The sequence below is a fragment of the Maylandia zebra genome, linkage group LG5 (genome assembly GCF_041146795.1).
Source record: "Maylandia zebra isolate NMK-2024a linkage group LG5, Mzebra_GT3a, whole genome shotgun sequence".
Classification (NCBI taxonomy): domain Eukaryota; kingdom Metazoa; phylum Chordata; class Actinopteri; order Cichliformes; family Cichlidae; genus Maylandia; species Maylandia zebra.
In genome coordinates, this window is record NC_135171.1 from 2,860,770 (window position 1) to 2,880,423 (window position 19,654).

The 19,654-nt window shown below is 42.3% G+C and overlaps 1 protein-coding gene across 3 annotated transcripts in view; it reads right to left on the reverse strand.

Annotated features, from left to right (window-relative positions):
• cadpsa (Ca2+-dependent activator protein for secretion a) overlaps positions 1-19,654 on the reverse strand; it is a 348,666-nt gene that overhangs the window by 140,310 nt on the left and 188,702 nt on the right. For all 3 annotated transcript variants that reach the window (XM_076883644.1, XM_004572172.5, XM_076883645.1), the window contains exons 12-13: positions 11,272-11,408; positions 10,730-10,917 (exon numbers count right to left, since the gene is read on the reverse strand). In XM_076883644.1, the coding sequence (XP_076739759.1) occupies positions 10,730-10,917; positions 11,272-11,408 (325 nt within the window). The remainder of the gene's footprint in view (positions 1-10,729; positions 10,918-11,271; positions 11,409-19,654) is intronic.

Genomic DNA, 19,654 nt, shown 5'->3' on the forward strand with positions numbered 1-19,654 from the left:
GTTCGTTCTTGGTGTGGGAATAATCTGAGAACCAGATGGTAAAGATCGGACTTGGTCTCCAGTTGCAGCTGACTGCTAAGCCAAGGAGAGTGAAGCTCAGGCAGTGGTTGATGCAAAAAACTGTGTGGGAAGAGTTTGGTGAGACCATGGATTAAGGCTTTCGGTTTGCCTCAGAGCAATTCTAGCAAACAATTAGAGGAGTCAGGAGGGGGAAGCAGTGCTGTATTCACAAAGCATCCCACTACCATTGTGGTGGTTGAGGTCTCGGGCATTGCCTCTGGATTGGCAGACTGGGGTGATGGTTCCCTTGTTTAAAAGGGGTGAGGGAGTGATCCAGTTATTAGGGCATTACACTCCTCAGAAAATCTATGCTAGGGTACTGGAGAGGACAGTCTGTCCATTAGCTGAACTTTGGATTTAGGTGGAACAATGCAGTTTTCCTCCTGGTTGTGGGACACTAGACCATCACCTTGGGGATATTCAAGGGTGTGTGGAAGTTTGCCAAACCAGTGTACTTTTTTGCTTAACTTTTTACTTCATTTTGTGGGCAAGGCATTCAATCTCAACCCTCAAAGTATCATGTGGGCGATGCTTTGGGAGTATGGAGTGTCTGGCTGTTGGCCGTTCACTCCCTGTACAACCATAGCGCGGGCTTGGTTCATATTGCCGGCAGTAAGTTGGACTAGTTTCTGAAGTTTGATTCAGCTCACACAACTCCTCCCGATCTTTCAGCTGTGCCAGAGAATACCACAATTTACAGGAAGTGTTCACTAAAGATAAAGCCCTATCTCTGTCTTTGCACAGAACCTATGACTGCACCATCAATCTTCCCTTCAGTTGCCTTTACAACCTGTCGCGGCATGGGAAGGAAGTGATGGAAAAATACAATCTTTGGCCGCTTGAATCATCTGTCCGTCTTCCTCCCTTGTAGGTGCTGTTTATTTGTTTGTTATTAAGAAAGACAAATGCATAGACTATCGTGGACTCAAATAACCTTCAAGAACAAATATCCACTGCCCCCAATCACTTCTGCTTTTAAGCCCCTCCCGGGGGTCACTGATTTCACTGAACTCAATCTCCGTAACGTCTACCACTTAATACGCATCTGGAAGGGTGACGAGTGGAAGCCTTTGACACATATTGGACACTTTATACCTGGTCATACCCTTTGGATTAACAAATGCATGCGCTGTCTTTCAAGCTCTAGTAAATGATGTGTTGAGAGACCTTTCTTCCTTCCATCTCAGAAGCTGGTACAGCATTTCCTCTGCTTTTCATTTTATTGATGCTTCATCCGCAACTACAGTCAGGTAGCTACACCTCTCACACATCTCACTTCGCCTAAAGTGCCCTTTGTTTGTTACTCAGAAGCTGCAGCAGCCTTCACTTAATTAAAAGAACTGTTCACCTCAGCACCAGTCCTCATGCAACCAGATACCAAGCTCCAGTTCATCATTGAGGTAGATGTGTCTGACTCCAGGGTGGGGGCAGTTCTCTCGCAGTGGTCAGGCCTCCAAGGTAACCTGCAACCCCGTACCTTCTCCTTCTGGTAGCTGATCCCCACTGTACTCAATTATGATGTAGAGCATCACTGGAGGTGTGATGCCACTGGCTGGAGGAGGCCGAGCAGACTTTTGTTATCTGAACAAATCACAAGAACCTCAATTACCTTAAAAGTGCTAAAAGGTTAAATGCTCATCCAGCCCACTGGTCTCCATTTTTCCTGACATTTCAATTTTAATGTTCTATCACTCAGAGTCAAGGAATGTCAAAACGGACGCACTCTCTAACGAGTACTTGGATGACACCAGCCTGCTGGACCCTGAATGAATTCTCCATACTTCATGCTTCATGTACTGTTGGATCACTGAAATGGGATTTGTAGAAAATGAGCCATCAAGCTGTGCAGGATGAACATGATCCTTAGGTCCCCCTAACTACCGATAGGATTCCATCACTGACCATTCTGTTGTGATCCACTGGACTTACACTGGCCACCCATTTCTCTTTTCAAACGTTACTTCTGCTTGGTCATCATGGAGGTATGTCAAGGACTATGTAGTGGCATGTGCCATCTGTGCCAGAAATAAAAGCAGTACTCAGTGTTGATAATGACCCACACCTGTTTTTTTACACATTGGCTCATGTAATGAGACACATGACCTAGAGTGGGTTAACAGCCCGGTGTGACAGTAACCTTATCTACCATTGATAGATTGGCCTGTAAATGGCTTGTATTTTGTATAGAGCTTTTCTAGTCCCTAAGGACCCCAAAGCGCTTTACACAACCTGTCATCCACCCATTCACACACACATTCACACACTTGGAATGTGTGTGAATGGGTTCTTAGATTCTCTACAGCAGCTCAATTTCTAGTCCTTGAGAAATTACCCATGGCCTCAGACATAGCCAAACTACTTGCTGTTCATGTTTTTAAGTTACACAGAATCCCAGTTCATCGCCCAAGCTTGGAAGGCATTTTGCAATGCCCTCGGGGCCAACACCAACAGACAAATGGACAAACTGAAAGGCTCAACCAGGAGATTGAGATCTCCCTCGGCTGCATCACTCCTCAAAACCCCTCCATCTGGTCCTCTCAACTGTCCTAGGTTGAATACACCCAGAATTCACTCACCTCCTCTGCTACAGGCTCTGTTTTAGGCATCTCTGGGCTATCAACCACCACTCTTCCCCATTCTACATCAGGGCACTCTCTCCCTGTTTGGAAGTGCGTCTTCTATCCTCAGATTGTACTTGCTCTCTGATGTATCCATCAGCAAATGAATGTGTGTGAATGTTAGAAAAAAAGGACTGAGGTACAAAAATCTTAGAAAAAATGCTTGGGTGAACGGGTGAATGACACAAGTTATATCAAGCGCTTTAGGGCTACTGTGACTGCACTCTGTGTCCTCATGATGGCATGAGTCACTGCAGGAACTGCTGAAGCACAAGGAGGACAGTGCTTAGCTGCAACACTGGGTTACCTGGTTGACAGTTCAGTGGCAGTTGACCGTTCAGCCCTTGTCGACAGAATCCCAAATGATGGGGTTGCGTCTGTGAAGTTCAAGCTGACAATGAATCACTGACTACACTGCAGGACCCTGCTTTAAGTTAAGTTCCCTCCACCGGTGGAGAAGGTAGGAGAAATACCCAGCCAGACAATTTCTGATGTTCTCTGGAGTTCTTCCCCTAGTATCTGAGCATGCTAAAGGAGGTCTGAGGCCCCATACCAGAACCTCAGGTATGTGTTGAGGTGCAGAGGACCAGACTCTCCTTAATCCAGAAATGCACATGAACAGGCTCCTTGATATAGCTAAACAGTCAGAATACACTTGCACATGTACGACGTAGAAGAATCTCGACAATGCCAACAAAAACCACTTGAGTTAAAGAAGTTTCCAGCTACACCGAACAGCTTTGCTCAGTATATTCAGTTTTTAGGTTATATGTAAACACTGTATGTGGATAAGTAACAAATTACTATCTAGTGAATAATTTAAAAAAAAATGTACCGCATTACTTTTAAGAAGACTAATGCATTATTTATTTATTTATTTATGTATTCAGCTATCGATCCCACCCCTGCTGGGGTTGGCTGAAATATACACTTCCTAAGACACACTGATAACCAAAAGTTAATCCCTTGGAAGATTAATTTAGGTTCTAATTTAGTCTTAGAGTAGCTCTAAATATTTATTTTCCACTGGGCTCCGTTTAAAACAATAACTAATATTAAAAGTCTTTGCATGCTGCTATGAGTTATGACAGCCCAAATGTGCATTTTAATCTTATACTATACTCAACCTTATGTGTGAAACCAACCTACTTGTCAAATAGATTTTTTTTTTTACTTGAGTACTTTTAAGTACTTGTTTTACTCGAGTTGCTGATAAAACTGCTAATTCTTGGGTAAATGTTAAATTTTCACAGAAACTCATCTTGTTTGTCAGTAAATTTGTTTCAGAGGTAAAAGCTGATCTTCACTCTAAATCTAGAACAATGCAAATCATGATAAAAACACATTCTTATTTCACACATCATGTATACTTCTTATGTAAAAGTCTGGAGAAATAAGTAGATATTTTCACCATTTTAGATTTTCATAAACTAGAAAAAAAATCTATTTCCATAGATGCTGTGGGTTGTCCACCATGTATCGCACCCACGTTGACAGGAGAAAATTACCCGTCATTTCTTGGCAGAGTGCCCAGACCTCACCAGCGACTGATGCCAATGATATGAGACTGCGTCATGAGAAAACAAGCTTTAGTTACTTTAGTTAAGAATTATGCAAAATGGAAAGATTGAAATAACATGAAAGATTGTGCACAGGACTATTATGCTCTATTCTTCATATATTAATATATAAGATATAAACAGCTTTACGTGTGTGTGTGTGTGTGTGTGTGTGCGTGTGCGTGCGTGTGTGTGTGTGCGTGCGTACGTGCATGTGTGTGTGTGTGTGTGTGTGCGTGTGTGTGTGTGTGTGTGTGCGCGTGTGTGTGTGTGTGTGTGTGCGTGTGTGTGTGTGTGTGTGTGTGTGTGTGAGTGTGCGTGTGTGTGCGTGTGTGTGTGTGTGTGTGTGTGAGTGAGAGAGAGAGAGAGAGAGTTTATCGTTTGTGACATGGTTGGGTCTGGGTAGAGTGTGAGCAGAGTGCATGTGACAGAATAGGCGCTGGACTGGAGCCATGACAGCATGTTGAGAAGCAGGAGACATGACACTCTTCCTCGCTCTCCCTCTTTCTCAAACTTCCATTTGACACGTCTTTCAACAGACAGCAAGAAACTGTGTGTTAGAGGGAGGTGGGGGGTACTTGCTACACTACTTCGTGAGTGCCGTGTTAGATTAAAGGATTATCAAGTTGCTCAGCAGTTCGCGTCTCATCCAAGCTCCCCTTTGGTTTTATGGACATTTGAACAGACACTAGCAGTGTGCTGCAGTCACCTGTAGGGCTCTGTTAGTGGAAAGCATGACACTGATGAGGAGATGACTGCATGGTGTCTTTGTTGCTTTGACCTCATCATTGGTTTATCTCCCAAGAGTTAATATTACTGAGCATTGTCTGAAAAAGACAGTTACAATTTTGGTGGGCTGGAAAGAACAACAAGTAGTAATTAAAGCATCATAATAAATGTGTCATTGAAATTGAAATAAAGAAATAAATAAAATACCAGCTAATGAAAGCTTTGGTCCTAGTGGTGAATTTCCGTGTGAGTGCTAAGCTTACTGTTTTCCTTTGTTATGCGACTGGTGCTTAATTTTGCTGTGTGCAAGTGTAAAAGTCTAAAACCAAAACAGGAGAGGAATTATCACGGCTAAAATTCACTGATGAGAAGCACCTCAACTTCTTTACTGTGACAGAAAATAAAAGAAGGAAATTTCACACTAATTAGGTCCTGAAGGGCTTTCATGTGTTCTCTCTTTCAGCCACATATCATTCCTTGGCAGCTTCCTCATGTTTGCTTGACCTGATGATCTCACAGCTATGATGAAGACAACAAGCAAATAAGCCTTCTGTGACAGACAGAAAGTTGGCAGCAGTTTCACATCTGTTTTTCTGTGCAGTCACCACCACATCCAGACCACCATGGAGCAAATTTGCCATTTTCCCTTCAAACTCGTTTTTACAAAATCTAAGAAACTGAGTTCTGAGTGGAAATTATACCTTTGGAGAGAACATTGCTGTTCCACCAAACTGTGTTCACACAGTGATTTCTGGAAGTGTTCCTGTGCCCATGCAGTGATTTCCTTCACAGAATCATATCTATTTTAATGTAGTGCAGCTCAAAGATCACGATCATCTATACTAATTGATGCTTGTCCTTGTTCTTTGTGCACAGTAATTTCATTTGATAATATTATAAAGCATTGCTAATATGATATTCAAATTCTTTTTAATGTTGCATTGATGAACATTATTCTGAAATTGTCCGGTGATTTTGTAGACACAGTTATCTTTTCTCCTAATGACCCAAATACTTGATGTTCCTTCAGTTATATCTTTTTGGTAGTACTTACTTTTCCAGCCTTTTGTTGCCCCGTCCCACATGTTTTGATATGTGTTGCTGCCATCAAATTCAAAAGTAGCTAATATGTTTCATGAACAGAGATGGGCAGTAACGCGTTACAAACGCGTTACTGTAATCTGATTACTTTTTTCGAGTAACGAGTAAAGTAAGGGATTACTATTGCAAAAACGGTAATTAGATTACCGTTACTTTCCCGTAGGAACGCTGCGTTACTAAAACCGTGATTTTTTGCGAGAATGTCTCACGACACTGACGTAAGCGAGTGCGCCGTTGGTGACAACAGCTGTGTGCAGATCAACAATGGATCACATATCGATTGTGGGAGAGAGTATGAGCGTGCAGTGTTTAAAGTGTGGAAGCACTGACCGTACTTTGAGTTTGATTCCATAAAAAGTGACAAAAACATTAGTGTCCATTGTGCGTGGGAAGAAAACTTCTTTTTACAGCGAAAAAAACTCCTAAACTTCCAAACAAGCACCGAGTAGCTACGACGTAATGGGAAACTCACAGAGAAACTCGCGGATTCTTCAACTGACCGCGGCACACCTGCACCAGGGTAAACCTCCGCCTACCCCAGTGTTGCTTAATAGGTGAAAATAGAGCAACAGGACCGCTGAGTCTTTGACTTTATTTATTTTCTGCTGTGTTTTACTTGCATCTATTTGAAAGAGTGAGTGTAAACACAAAAAATATTTTATTTTATGTGCTGGAATGTGCAAAAAATAGGTTTAAATGTTAAACTAATTTATTCAAGTCAGAGAATGTTGCATATAATTAAATTTTTGCTTGATGCATAAAGTTAAAAGATTAAAACTAATAAAACAAGTTTTAAAAAGAGACTTTTCCATTTGATTACATTTTGTATGATGGATTATGCAGAAAAAGTAGAATTGGGCTGAAAGATCTATCGCTTTATCACCTACTCAGGTTGTAAATCGTGTTTTTAAAAAGGTAACAAAGTAACTAAGTAATTAATTACTTTTGAAAATAAGTAATCAGTAAAGTAACGGGATTACTTTTTTGGGAAGTAATCAGTAATTAATTACTGATTACTTTTTTCAAGTAACTTGACCAACACTGTTCATGAAACAGTAAAATATTTCAGTTTCTATATTCAGTTTCACTTTTTTCTAGGTTCTATTGTGAAAACAACAGGACTTTATAAGATTTGCAAATCATTACATTCTGTTTTTATATATGTTACATGGAGTACATTTTTTTCTACCAAAAAATCTCTTTATCTAAAATAAATATGCAAAACATCTCAATACACCTTTGCATGTCTCTGAATACACACTATCTAGATTAGTATTTACTAGTAAATATTTCTATACAGTGCTACACAAAGACTGATTATTTATATAATAGAACTTAAACTCAAAAAAGAAAAGTAAAATATTATTTTGCATTGTCAGGTTTGACAGTACAAAGTGACATTGATGTCATTGAAAAAGATGCCAGATGTTTCTGTGAAAACAGCTGTGTGAAAATAACTGCAATAATGTTCAGTTTTCTTTCAAATGTACCAATTAAACACAAATACAAAATCAACTGCAGCTGAAATATTATTTATCTGTTTTAAAGACATTTCACTGGAGCTGAATGGAGTTGACATTTAGTTCTACAGAAGTCAAATCCTGACTCTTTAGCAGGTGACCGGGCAGTTGCGTCTAACTTGATGCACCAACACCTCCAGGCTGGCAGGCTATTAGAAGGCAGTAGCGGTGGTGTGGTATTTATGTGTTGGGGGGAGGGGAGGGTTGGTCTGGCCTAGGATGAGGTGTGTGCATATGGGCACATGCAGCAGCTATGGCTGCAGAGACATTCAGCCATAACACATGACAACCTGTCAACATGTCATGACTCAACCTCCAGGCACGATGGCTGGACTGGCAGATTAGGTCTCTGCCTCGTGTCTGTGGACGGGACTACATAAAGATATAATTATTTTTGGATTTTAAAAAAAATTCTACTCTTTTTTTAGATATTTATTCACCTGCACAAACATTTTTCTATGTGTAAAGTCTGTTATGATACTAAATAAAGTGCATGAGCCTATCATTTCTAATTCCAAAAATTCTAGCTGGTCATATTTCCCCCTGTTCTTTCCCTCTCTTTCTGTTAGAGTGACTGCTATCCATCTGTCCATAGTGATCAAAAAAGGCCTCAGTCCTCCGTCACTATTTGTCACAGATAGATGAAAAGATTGATAGATGGATGGATACATACAGGAGGGTTAGTTGGAGAAATGATGCAGGTTGGAGGTGGGGGCACTGACAGACAGCCCTCCCTGACCTTTGCCCTCAATGCTGGAGTGGCCCTCGTCTATCTTTGTTTGGCTTCAGCTGCCGACAGCTGACTGTGATGTTGACAGATATGATGGCTGATCACATCACAGCAGATTAGACAAGAGGTAAATAGTGCAACTTAGATAACAGGCTAGTGGAATAACATGCAGGGAACTCATCAGTCATAGCCAAACAACCTTCAACAGAGGACACAGTTTGATCCGACTGAAAAGCACAGCCACAAGTTTTATATCCCACTCTGTGAAAATTGTTTATTTGCTGGTGTCAACATCACACACACAGATTTCACACTCCAAACCATCACGTCCATTAGTATATGGAAAATGTAATTTGTTGATTCTGAATGAACTAATCAAGGTGTGCTTTAAGTACTAACTGTAATTCAAGACTTTTAAAGAAAAAAGAACATTAACTACTGAGGACTTAAAGCTTCTTTCAGACGCTACTTCTATAAGGGGCGATCGTGGCTCAAGAGTTGGCAGTTCATCATGTAATCAGAAGGTTGCCGGTTCGAGCCCCGGCTTGGACAGTCTCGGTCGTTGCGTCCTTGGGCAAGACACTTCACTCGTTGCCTACTGGTGGTGGTCAGAGGGCCCGGTGGCGCCAGTGTCCGGCAGCCTCGCCTCTGTCAGTGCGCCCCAGGGTGGCTGTGGCTACAACGTAGCTGCCATCACCAGTGTGTGGATGACTGAATGTGGTGTAAAGCACTTTGGGGTCTTAGGGACTAAGTAAAGCGCTTTACAAATACAGACCATTTACACACCAACATCATTTTAAATAGTTTTTAATATTTGGCTGAGTTGTTCTTTACTCCTTTAAGTTCCTGCTTGATTTTTGCCATTCACTGAGGAAATATCCTAATGACCGCTGGTTAGCACTATATGGATTTGCATGCAACACAGTTCTATTATAATCAATAAAGAGCCCTGATTTTCAGTGAGCATTCCCTCAGAAGGGACAAACGGACCCAAACTTTGCAACTTTGTGTAGGGATCAAGTATTCAGGATTTGCCTTTAATTTGTCACAGCAGAACTGGGATGATTATGTAATGTAAAGTTTGTTCCATAGGCTGACATCTCAGCACAAGCACACCTGGCTCAGATCATCTAGAAAAACACATCACTCATACTGAATAGTTCCTGGAACTGTTGTAATGACATTTTAGATAATGGGTTAATTTGATAAAATGCAAATTATATCAGGTAGTAGTGAGTTATGTCAGTAGTGATGGACAAGATATATGCTATTATGGGGAGACACCAAATGTTTCCTTTTGAGGAACAATCAGTAAAAAGAGGGGTAGAAAAAGTTTAAAAGGAAACCTCTGATAGGGCAGGAATCGGACCCACCCAACCTGACAAAACTGACAAAAACTGTAGTAAAGGGCTGTTTCGTCTACAAGTTGCAAAAGAATTGTTCCTTAGAGTAAAACTGACGGCAATCTTCCAACAGACAAACACGCAGAAAGTCTCAGGCTGGATTCAGATTTAAAGTTTACCTTTGATAAGCCTTTTTTTGTCTGTGCTGATGATCTTTCTTTTCAATGGCAGAAACATTTAGCCACACCTACACTGGCTCTAGGGTCAGTCAGTTATCAACAGCTAACAAAGCTGGATGTGAAGCTGTGATACTCCTTTAGTGATATGATGGGAATAGGTTACTGTATACCTCTCGTTTGATTCTTCAGTACGTTATCTGCTGAGTGATGAGTTGAACACCTCAGTTATCGAAACCTTTGGTTAGAAAAATGTTTTGTGGAAATCTTACCATACAGCCAAAGTCTTTTTTTTATCATGAACTCTGTGGTTTTCAGTTTCTTTTAGCAGTTTGGGAAAGGATCTCAGGGATAAAGGGTAAAAAGGTTACAAGATACTGGTAAGTGCCAAACACACTGGTCTGTGCAGGTTTTAGGGTCTGTGCAGGAAGGGTAAGTCACAGTGTGAATAAGGCAAGAAGGTTATACAAAGCACAAAAAAAAGAAAAAAAAATGGAAGAGTGAGCATGAAAACAACATGCAAAATCAAACTAAAATCAGCCGCTGCAACCAAATCAAACCCAAAGTTACATATTACATATCCACATATATGTGGTCTGCTCCTGTTCCAGTTTTAATTATTAGTTAATCCTCTCGAGGCAGGCGTTGCCGATTTGCAACAGTTGAAAACTAACAACCTGATTACCCCACATACATATTTGATGAGTTTGTTTTACTCAGAAGTACCACTGCAGGACTTGGTTGTGCATTAGCAACAAAAAGTTTAATTTGAGCCTGAGAGGGTTAACTGTTCAGTTCAGAGTTCAGTTATTCAGAGTTTCAGTGATTTCTGCATTGACAAAGGAGGACTGGAGCATTTGGGGCAAATAAAGGAGACAGGAGTTGATATTTACCTGTTTCCATGGACATGGGATGCACAGAAGGCGAAGCTGTAGTGCAGCAGTGTGGGATCAATCATGGCTCCATTCTCTGCCCTCTCCAGCAGATCGCTCAGGTAACATAGATGGCGATGGCAGCCTCGAACACCATAACGAGCACAGTACTCATCCAAGACAAACACCTGACCAGGACTAAACCAGCCCTGTTGGTAACACACAGAAACACTGTTGTCGGATTCCTCTGATGAAATAAGTGATGTTTATATGCTATAACACTCTGTAATAGCACTTAACAATAGTATCATGCGAGCATATTAAACCACATCTTTACTGATAGTAAGACTTTGTTATTATTAAGACACTACGGTTGCTAAGATACAGAATGCATTCCTGTGTTCACTCCATAAGACCTGTTACCACTGATTTTCAGTACTTTTCATGTGAAATTTGGCACACCTCAATCGTTTCTCTTTGTTTCCCTCTCAACAGCCACCATTGTTGCCGGTTTTTCTATCAATTATAGGTTTTAGACTCTTTTTGGATTTTGATTTACTTACCAAGCAGGAATATGAGTCATTAAGCCTGTGGTCCAGAGTGAGGCGCTGGACAAGCTCAAACAGCGAGGCGTGGTCAAAGTTACAGGGGTTAGCTGAAATAAACTCGTCCATGCCATGCTTCTGGGCTCGATCAGCATCTGTTTATGCCAGATTATGCATTCGACGATGCGGCACACAGAGAGAGAAAGACATAAAAAAGGCAAATGTCATGTGTCGTATTCATGTTATGCAGTCATTCATAATTTGCATGATTGGCAAAATTTGTGCATTAACTCTCTTTACATGAGCTTAAACACCATATTGGCTGTGATTATACTTACTACAACAAGAGAAAGTAATAATAATCATTTTCCCAGTGAATGCCTTTTCTACATTTGTCAGAAACACAAAAAGGGCATCATTCTGATGCCTCTTCACAGCATTGGCAGTGGCCCCCAGCTCTCTAGTGTGGCCCCATTTAACTGTCACACTAAATACCTGAGAATGAGCAAAGAATGAGGACTCACAATAATCTATTTTACTCATCAAAGTAGAGGGGTTAATTAATGATTCTTTGAAATCAAAGTGGTATATTGAAAGTAGAACAAATTTTAGATAAAAATGTCGTTATAATTGACAGTATGGACATGATGTCACTGACGTCTTTGTGTAGTCTCATGTAGAAGATTTTTCCACCAGTGTCATTTTGGATGCAGAAAAACAGATGAAACCACACGCTCACTGGCTGATGACTGGTGATTGACAAGTTGTTAACCACTGAGCATGCAGTTTCATGTCATGATTAATGCACCATTTTGAAACCTTAATTTTTCAAACCCACCCATGTTTATACTGTCAATGATTATAACACAACTTTGCAAAATAAAATTTGACCAATTTTGTCATTAATTTAAAAGAAAAATTGGAATGCTACACTAAACATGTGGCTGTTGCTTTGTAATAAATATGATATTTCCTCCTGAGAACCAAGGAAAAATGAATGTTCCCATTGAACTTTTTTGTGATTTCCCTTCTCTTTGTAGCTAAAAGAAGCCAACCAAACACATGAGACATCAATGGAGAGCCCAGAATGTCCTCTATTTAGTACATCAGGACTTCAAATGAGTCAAATTACTTATAGACCAAAACCAAATGTGCATTACAGAGGGCATAAATGAATAGGCTGGTTCTCAGGAGGCTTACACAAAAGCCACCGTAGAGTATGCCCAACAACAACCTGCTAAGAAAAAAAAACACATTTTAGTAAAGTAAAATCCAGTAGTTAAAAAAAAGAACGCACACCCCTTATTTAAAGAAATTTGAGTTATTTCAAAGCAATTTTATAGCTTCTTTATATAAAAAGAATATTGAGCTTTGTATATACTGAAGGAAGGGACAAAATGTCCTTCCAATGATTTCGCATATTTTTAGTGAAATTTCATATACACACAACTGTATTTAAGGCATGCTCCCTAGCAATAAAAATCATTAGCACACAGAATACTTAGAGTCATTATTGACAGACACATAACTCTAATGTAGCTTCCAAACATGTTTGTAGACACAAAGGATATTTCATGTTCTGTTACAGGAAAGCAATCCTAAGAGATGAAGTTGTTATCCTCAATATAATAACTGGGACAAGTATTGTTTAGCCCAACATCTCAAATAAACAGCACATGTTTTGCTTGCTAAAAATGGGCTACAACCAGTGCAATCAGTTCTTTCCCACACATAATAGCAGAATATTCTCAAAGATGTAATTAAATTTGATGTGTTTAAATAAATCCACTAAAATGGATATGAATAGAAGTTATAGTGAGCTACCCAACAATCGAGAGATTTGTCAGGCAACATCCTCTTTACTGCCAATTGAAAGCACCTCAGCTGTCAGTCAACAAACAAAACAAAGAGTGGGATGCTGGGAGCTGATTGTGTTCCCTCAACAAGTCCCCACCCCCACAACCTCCCCCAAATATCTAAAAAGGTGACATTGAGGTGCCCCTTTGGTCCATAGCTGGTGGCCTGTCAGGTCTGTTTGATGTGAGTGAGCAAGAGTGGAGGCGGGAGGGCTGGACAGTAACATGCAGTGACATTAGTCACTCCCATCCGTCTGGGCTGGAGAAAGACGGCCCTGACAATGACTGATGGCTGCTATTCATTTTTAGATTCAAAGGAGAGAAACCGGGAGGCAGTGGATCCAGTGCTGGTGCTAGCCATGGTGGTCAAAATCATTTGGCACTATTTAGCACATGGCTTGCTTTGGTTGTGGACTGACCGTGAAATGTGTTTAGGTCCTCTGGTATACTGCACTGACTTCCATACCCAACCTCATCACTACAGCACATGGCTAATTATGAACAGGTCATCTAATGTTGTCACAGCTTCCAGTAGCCACTGTGTATCTCAATAAATTCAATTAAAATCATCATCAGTGAGTTATGATTAAACCTCCACATGTTTGCTGTAGTCGTAGTAGTTCATAAGTACTCCACGACTCTTGTCTGCACTGAGTAGGAGATGCTCTGTATCTCATTTTACATGTGTATAGTGACAATAAAAGACACTCTATTCTATTCTATTCTATTCGAGTCTAGCCTAGTCTATTCTATTCTAGTAACATGGAATGTTACTAGAAGACATGGAATGACATTTCTGTTAAAACCATTAATAAAATAAAATAAACTCTGATTTAATAGAATCGGATACTTATTTTTATATCTTTATATATTTAAAATAAGTACCTTGATCAATGTGCTACTGGCAGATGGCATCCCAAAATATAAGATGGAAATTGTACAGTTAGACATGGTAATACCTCTGAGAACTAATGCAGGCCCCAGTTAAGCAAAACAACACAAAAGTCACAATGTTCATCATCATTAGTGAGTCTGTTAATTCTGTTACTGTTGCATAATGGATTTCTTTTTTAAGACAAATGTGACTTTTACTGGTGATGGGGGATGAGTGATACCACCCTAACCTTTTTGACTCCATGAGTTGTTTTTTTTTCTGAGATTTCTTTCTGAAATACAAACTTGCATTGATAGTGCCATCGATAAATGTTCTCTATTCTTACCTGCTGTCTCGTTCTGAACACTCCCATCTATTTGTTTCACATTTGTCACTATGCAGTTTCCCTGTTGTAATTTTGGCCAAAACCATGGCCAAACATGAGAGACACCAGGTTATCCAAATAAATTAATTCTTTGTTCTACTCTAGACTCACAGAAGGTTTTTACAACTCTTATTGCCATGGGAACAAGGAACCTCCTGAACTGCTCAGATCTTCAGGAAAATCCTATCAGCAATGACATGTTCTGTCATTGCTCTTTCGCCCAGCTGGGAGGCTATGAAGAGAGTTTTTGCCGTTGTTCTTTCAGTTTGTTCAATGTGTCCATATACACCACAGTCTTAAGTGAGTCAAGTCTCCTTCCAAACACTGAGCTGGATTTTTTTGTCCATCAGGATGCACCCTCAACACACATCAGCACTAAAGAGAGCACTGGCCACCACACTCTGATGAAATGTATACAGCATTTCACACCACTGTTACCTTCACCCTCCACATCCTCTCGAGCTCTTCTCTGAGCCCTTGGTATTTCTCCAGCTTCTCGTGTTCCTTCTTCCTGATATTGCTGTCATTCGGAACCGCTACATCGATCATTACGGCCGTCTTCTTCTGTTTGTCTACCACCACTATGTCCGGTTGGTTAGCCACCACCATTTTGTCCGTCTGTATCTGGAAGTCCCACAGGATCTTAGCTCGGTCATTCTCCACCACCCTTGGGGGCATCTCCCATTTTGACCTTGGGACTTCCAGGTTATACTCGGCACAGATGTTCCTGTACACTATGCCGGCCACTTGGTTATGGCGTTCCACGTATGCCTTGCCTGCTAGCATCTTGCACCCTGCTGTTATGTGCTGGATTGTCTCTGGGGCATCTTTACACAGCCTGCACCTGGGGTCTTGCCTGGTGTGATAGACCCCAGCCTCTATGGATCTTGTACTCAGAGGTTGTTCTTGTGCTGCCATGATTAGTGCCTTTGTGCTGTCTTTCAGTCCAGCTTTGTCCAGCCACTGGTAGGATTTCTGGATATCAGCCACCTCCTCTATCTGCCGGTGGTACATACCGTGCAGGGGCCTGTCCTTCCATGATGGTTCCTCGCCTTCCTCCACTTTCTTGGGATTCTGCTGCCTGAGGTATTCACTGAGCACTCGGTCAGTTGGGGCCATCTTCCCAATGTATTCTTGGATGTTTGTTGTCTCATCCTGGACTGTGGTGCTGACACTCACCAGTCCCCGGCCCCCTTCCTTCTGCTTAGCGTACAGCCTCAGGGTGCTGGATTTGGGGTGAAACACTCCATGCATGGTAAGGAGCTTTCTTGTCTTTATGTCAGTGGCTTCTATCTCCTCCTTTGGCCAGCCTATTACCCCAGCAGGGTACCTGATCACGGGCAGGGCGTACGTGTTGATGGCCCGGATCTTGTTCTTACCGTTCAGCTGACTCCTCAGGACCTGCCTGACCCCCTGCAGGTACTTGGTGGTTGCAGCCTTTCTAGCGGCCTCTTCATGGTTCCCATTTGCCTGCGGGATCCCCAGGTACTTGTAACTGTCCTCTATGTCTGCAATGTTGCCTTCTGGTAGTTCAATCCCCTCAGTTCTGACTACCTTCCCTCTCTTTGTTACCATTCGACTACACTTCTCCAGTCCGAACGACATTCCAATGTCATTGCTGTATAGCCTGGTAGTGTGGATCAGTGAATCGATGCCTCGTTCACTCTTGGTATACAGCTTGATGTCATCCATGTACAGGAGCTGGCTGACAACTGCTCCGTTCCGTAGTCGGTATCCGTAGCCAGTCTTGTTAATGATCTCACTGAGGGGGTTCAGGCCTATGCAGAACAGCAGTGGGGACAGAGCATCTCCTTGGTAGATCCCGCACTTGATGGTGACTTGTGCTATGGGCTTGGAGTTGGCCTCTAGTGTTGTACACCACATCCCCATTGAGTTCCTGATGAAGGCTCTTAGGGTCCCATTGATCTTGTACAATTCTAAGCATTCCAGTATCCAGCTGTGGGGCATTGAGTCATAGGCCTTCTTGTAATCAATCCAGGCAGTGCACAGTTTGGTCAGTCTGGTCTTGCAGTCTCGGCTGACTGTTCTGTCTACCAGTAGCTGGTGTTTTGCGCCTCTGGTATTCTTGCCAATTCCTTTCTGTGTCCCGCTCATGTATTGACCCATGTGCCTGTTCATCTTAGCCGATATGATGCCTGACAGGAGCTTCTATGTAGTACTGAGGCAGGTTATTGGTCGGTAGTTGGAGGGGACCGGTCCCTTCTTGGGGTCCTTGGGGATCAGGACCGTCCGACCTTTGGTTAGCCATTCCGGGTGTCTCTCGTTAACTAGCAGCTGGTTCATTTGTGCTGCCAGACGCTCGTGGAGGGCAGTCAGCTTCTTTAGCCAGTAGGCGTGAACCATGTCGGGCCCTGGTGCCGTCAAACTCTTCATACTGGAGACCCTTTCTTGGATATCTGCCACTGATATGTGTGTGTATATATATATATATATATATATATATCGGAGATCTCTGTCCAGAAGAGCGCAGTCCTGGGAACAGCTAAGATACTGCGCAGGACCCTCAAGCTCCCAGGCCTCTGGTAGAGGACCCGAGCTTGAAGGATAAACCGCCCGCAGGGGCGTGCTGGGTGTTTATATATATATGTCCTCTACAAGATATATTAATCTATCACTATGATTAATCTGATTAAAAGTTTTTAATTTAATGTCTTTATTAACCCATCTGAAGTACACAATGACTCAAATCCCTGTTTCGAGCAGTTTGTCCAAGTAGAGTTAACTTCACACACACGCAAATAAGGGATGGGTACCGGCCATTATGCCATTATGGCACCGGTTCTGACATAAACAGTAGTAACCAGACCGAAAAGCATTGCACGTTTCAGTGCTTTATTTCAGTGCTTTTTTTCCTAAGATGTCATACACTTTGGATTCTAGCCAATCATTTTATCTTTCCAAAGATAGTAGGTGGGCCTAGGTACGTACGTTCTTTTAGAGCAGAGCTACAGATTAAAAATGCCCCAGGCGAAGCAGTCAAAATTCTGGCTGTACTTCACAGCAAAAGATGCAAACTCAGCAGCAACAAGTGCTTTAAGCTGATACTGTGATACTGTGCAAAGGAGGTAACACCTCAAATCTGATGAAAGACCTGGCGACGCATAGCGTTTTTTTTTTAAAGTTGAGAAATGCACCGTATTTGATAGCTTGCTAGCTCACACCGAGCACATCTACTGCGGGTGTGGTGCCTGTTATCGGACCGGAGTTAGCAACATCCCCCAAAAACACGAGGGGAGAGTCCTGGCCCCTAGCCCTGCCAGTGTAGCAGAAATGATGATGGATGATGGCAGCAGCAGCCGTTCTTCTCTGCGTGAGTAGCTTAATGTTGTTCGTGTGTAATTTACGTTGAGTAGGCTAACCACGTTATTACATTAATGCATGTAAGGTGAACTAGCAAACACCGTCGTAGTTACATGCGGCTGTCTTCTTGTTTGATGGCAGATACTCCCTTCACCCTGGCCAAAAAGGCTAAAATGACCAAAGAAAAAGTGGAAAACAGCTAAACATGAGAGGTTTTTGGACAAAGTTTGTGTTCTCCATTCTTTAAGCACCGGTTCGAGCACCGTTTAAGCACCAGCACCATTAAAAAACTACCGGTTTGGCACCAGTATTGGATAAAAGCTAAACGATACCCATCCCTAGCGCAAATGGGCAGTTGATCTGGGAGAGACAGGCAGCAGAACCAATCAACTCAATATGGAAGATGACAGCACAACACGTTGGCCCTCTTGATGCCTGAAAGATGAACAAGCGAATGGCTCAATACATGAGTGGGGCACTGAAAGGAACTGGCAAGAACATCAGAGGTGCAAAACACCAGCTACGTGTTAGACCGAGCAGTCGCCCGAGACTGCAAGACCAGACTGACCAACCTGTGCACTGCCTGGATTGATTACAATATAAACAGGACCCTAAGAGCCTTCACCAGGAACTCAATGGGGATGTGGCGTACAACACTAGAGGCCAACTTCAAGCCAATAGCACAAGTCAGCATCAAGTGCAGGATCTACCAAGGAGATGCTCTGTCCCCAATGCTGTTCTGCATAGGCCTGAACCCCCTTAGTGAGATCATTAACAAGACTGGCTACGGATACCGACTACGAAATGGAGCAGTTGTCAGCAGCCTCCTTTACATGGATGGCATCAAGCTGTATGCCAAGAGTGAACGAGACATCGATTCAGCAATGAACGAGACATCGATTCAGCAATCGATTCAGCAATACAGCAATGACATTGGAATGTCGTTCGGACTGGAGAAGTGTAGTCGGATGATGATGAAGAGAGGGAAGTAGTCAGAATTGAGGGGATTGAACTACCAGAAGGCAACATTACAGACATAGAGGACAGCTACAAGTACCTGGGGCCACTAGGACATCTGCAACGACCAAGTACCTGCAGAGGTACCGTGATCAGGTACCCTGCTGGGATAATAACTTGGCCAAAGGAGGAGACAGAAGCCACTGACATCAAGACTAGTAAACTCCTGACCATGCATGGAGGGTTTTACCCCAAATCCAGCACCTTAAGGCTGTATGCTAAGCAGAAGGAAGGGGGCCGGGGACTGGTGAGTGTCAGCACCACAGTCCAGGATGAGACAACGAACATCCAAGAATACATTGGGAAGATGGCCCCAACTGACCGAGTGCTCAGTGAATACCTCAGGCAGCAGAAACCCAAGAAAGAGGAGGAAGAGGAGGAACCATCATGGAAGGACAGGCCCTTGCACGGTATGTACCACCAGCAGATAGAGGAGGTGGCTAATACCCAGAAGTCCTACCAGTGGCTGGACAAAGCTGGACTGAAAGACAGTACAGATGCACTAATCATGGCAACACAAGAAAAAGCTGTCAGTACAAGATCCATAGAGGCTGGGGTCTATCACATGAGGCAAGACCCCATGTGCAGGCTGTGTAAAGATGCCCCAGAGACAATCCAGCACATAACAGCAGGGTGCAAGATGCTAGCAGGCAGGGCATACATGGCACGCCATAACCAAGTGGCCGGCATAGTGTACAGGAACATCTGTGCCGAATATGGTTTGGAAGTCCCGAGGTCAAAATGGAAGACGATGCCTAGGGTGATCAAGAATGACTGAGCTAAGATACAAATAATAAGGCGTAATTAAGACAGCATATATAATTTAGACAGCATACAGGGCGGAGGTAGACAACAGAAAACAACTTGAAGCTGAATGTTCTTAAAACAAAAGAACTCATAATGGACTTCAGGAGATCCACTCTTCTCTCAGTATAAATGAGAACAGGT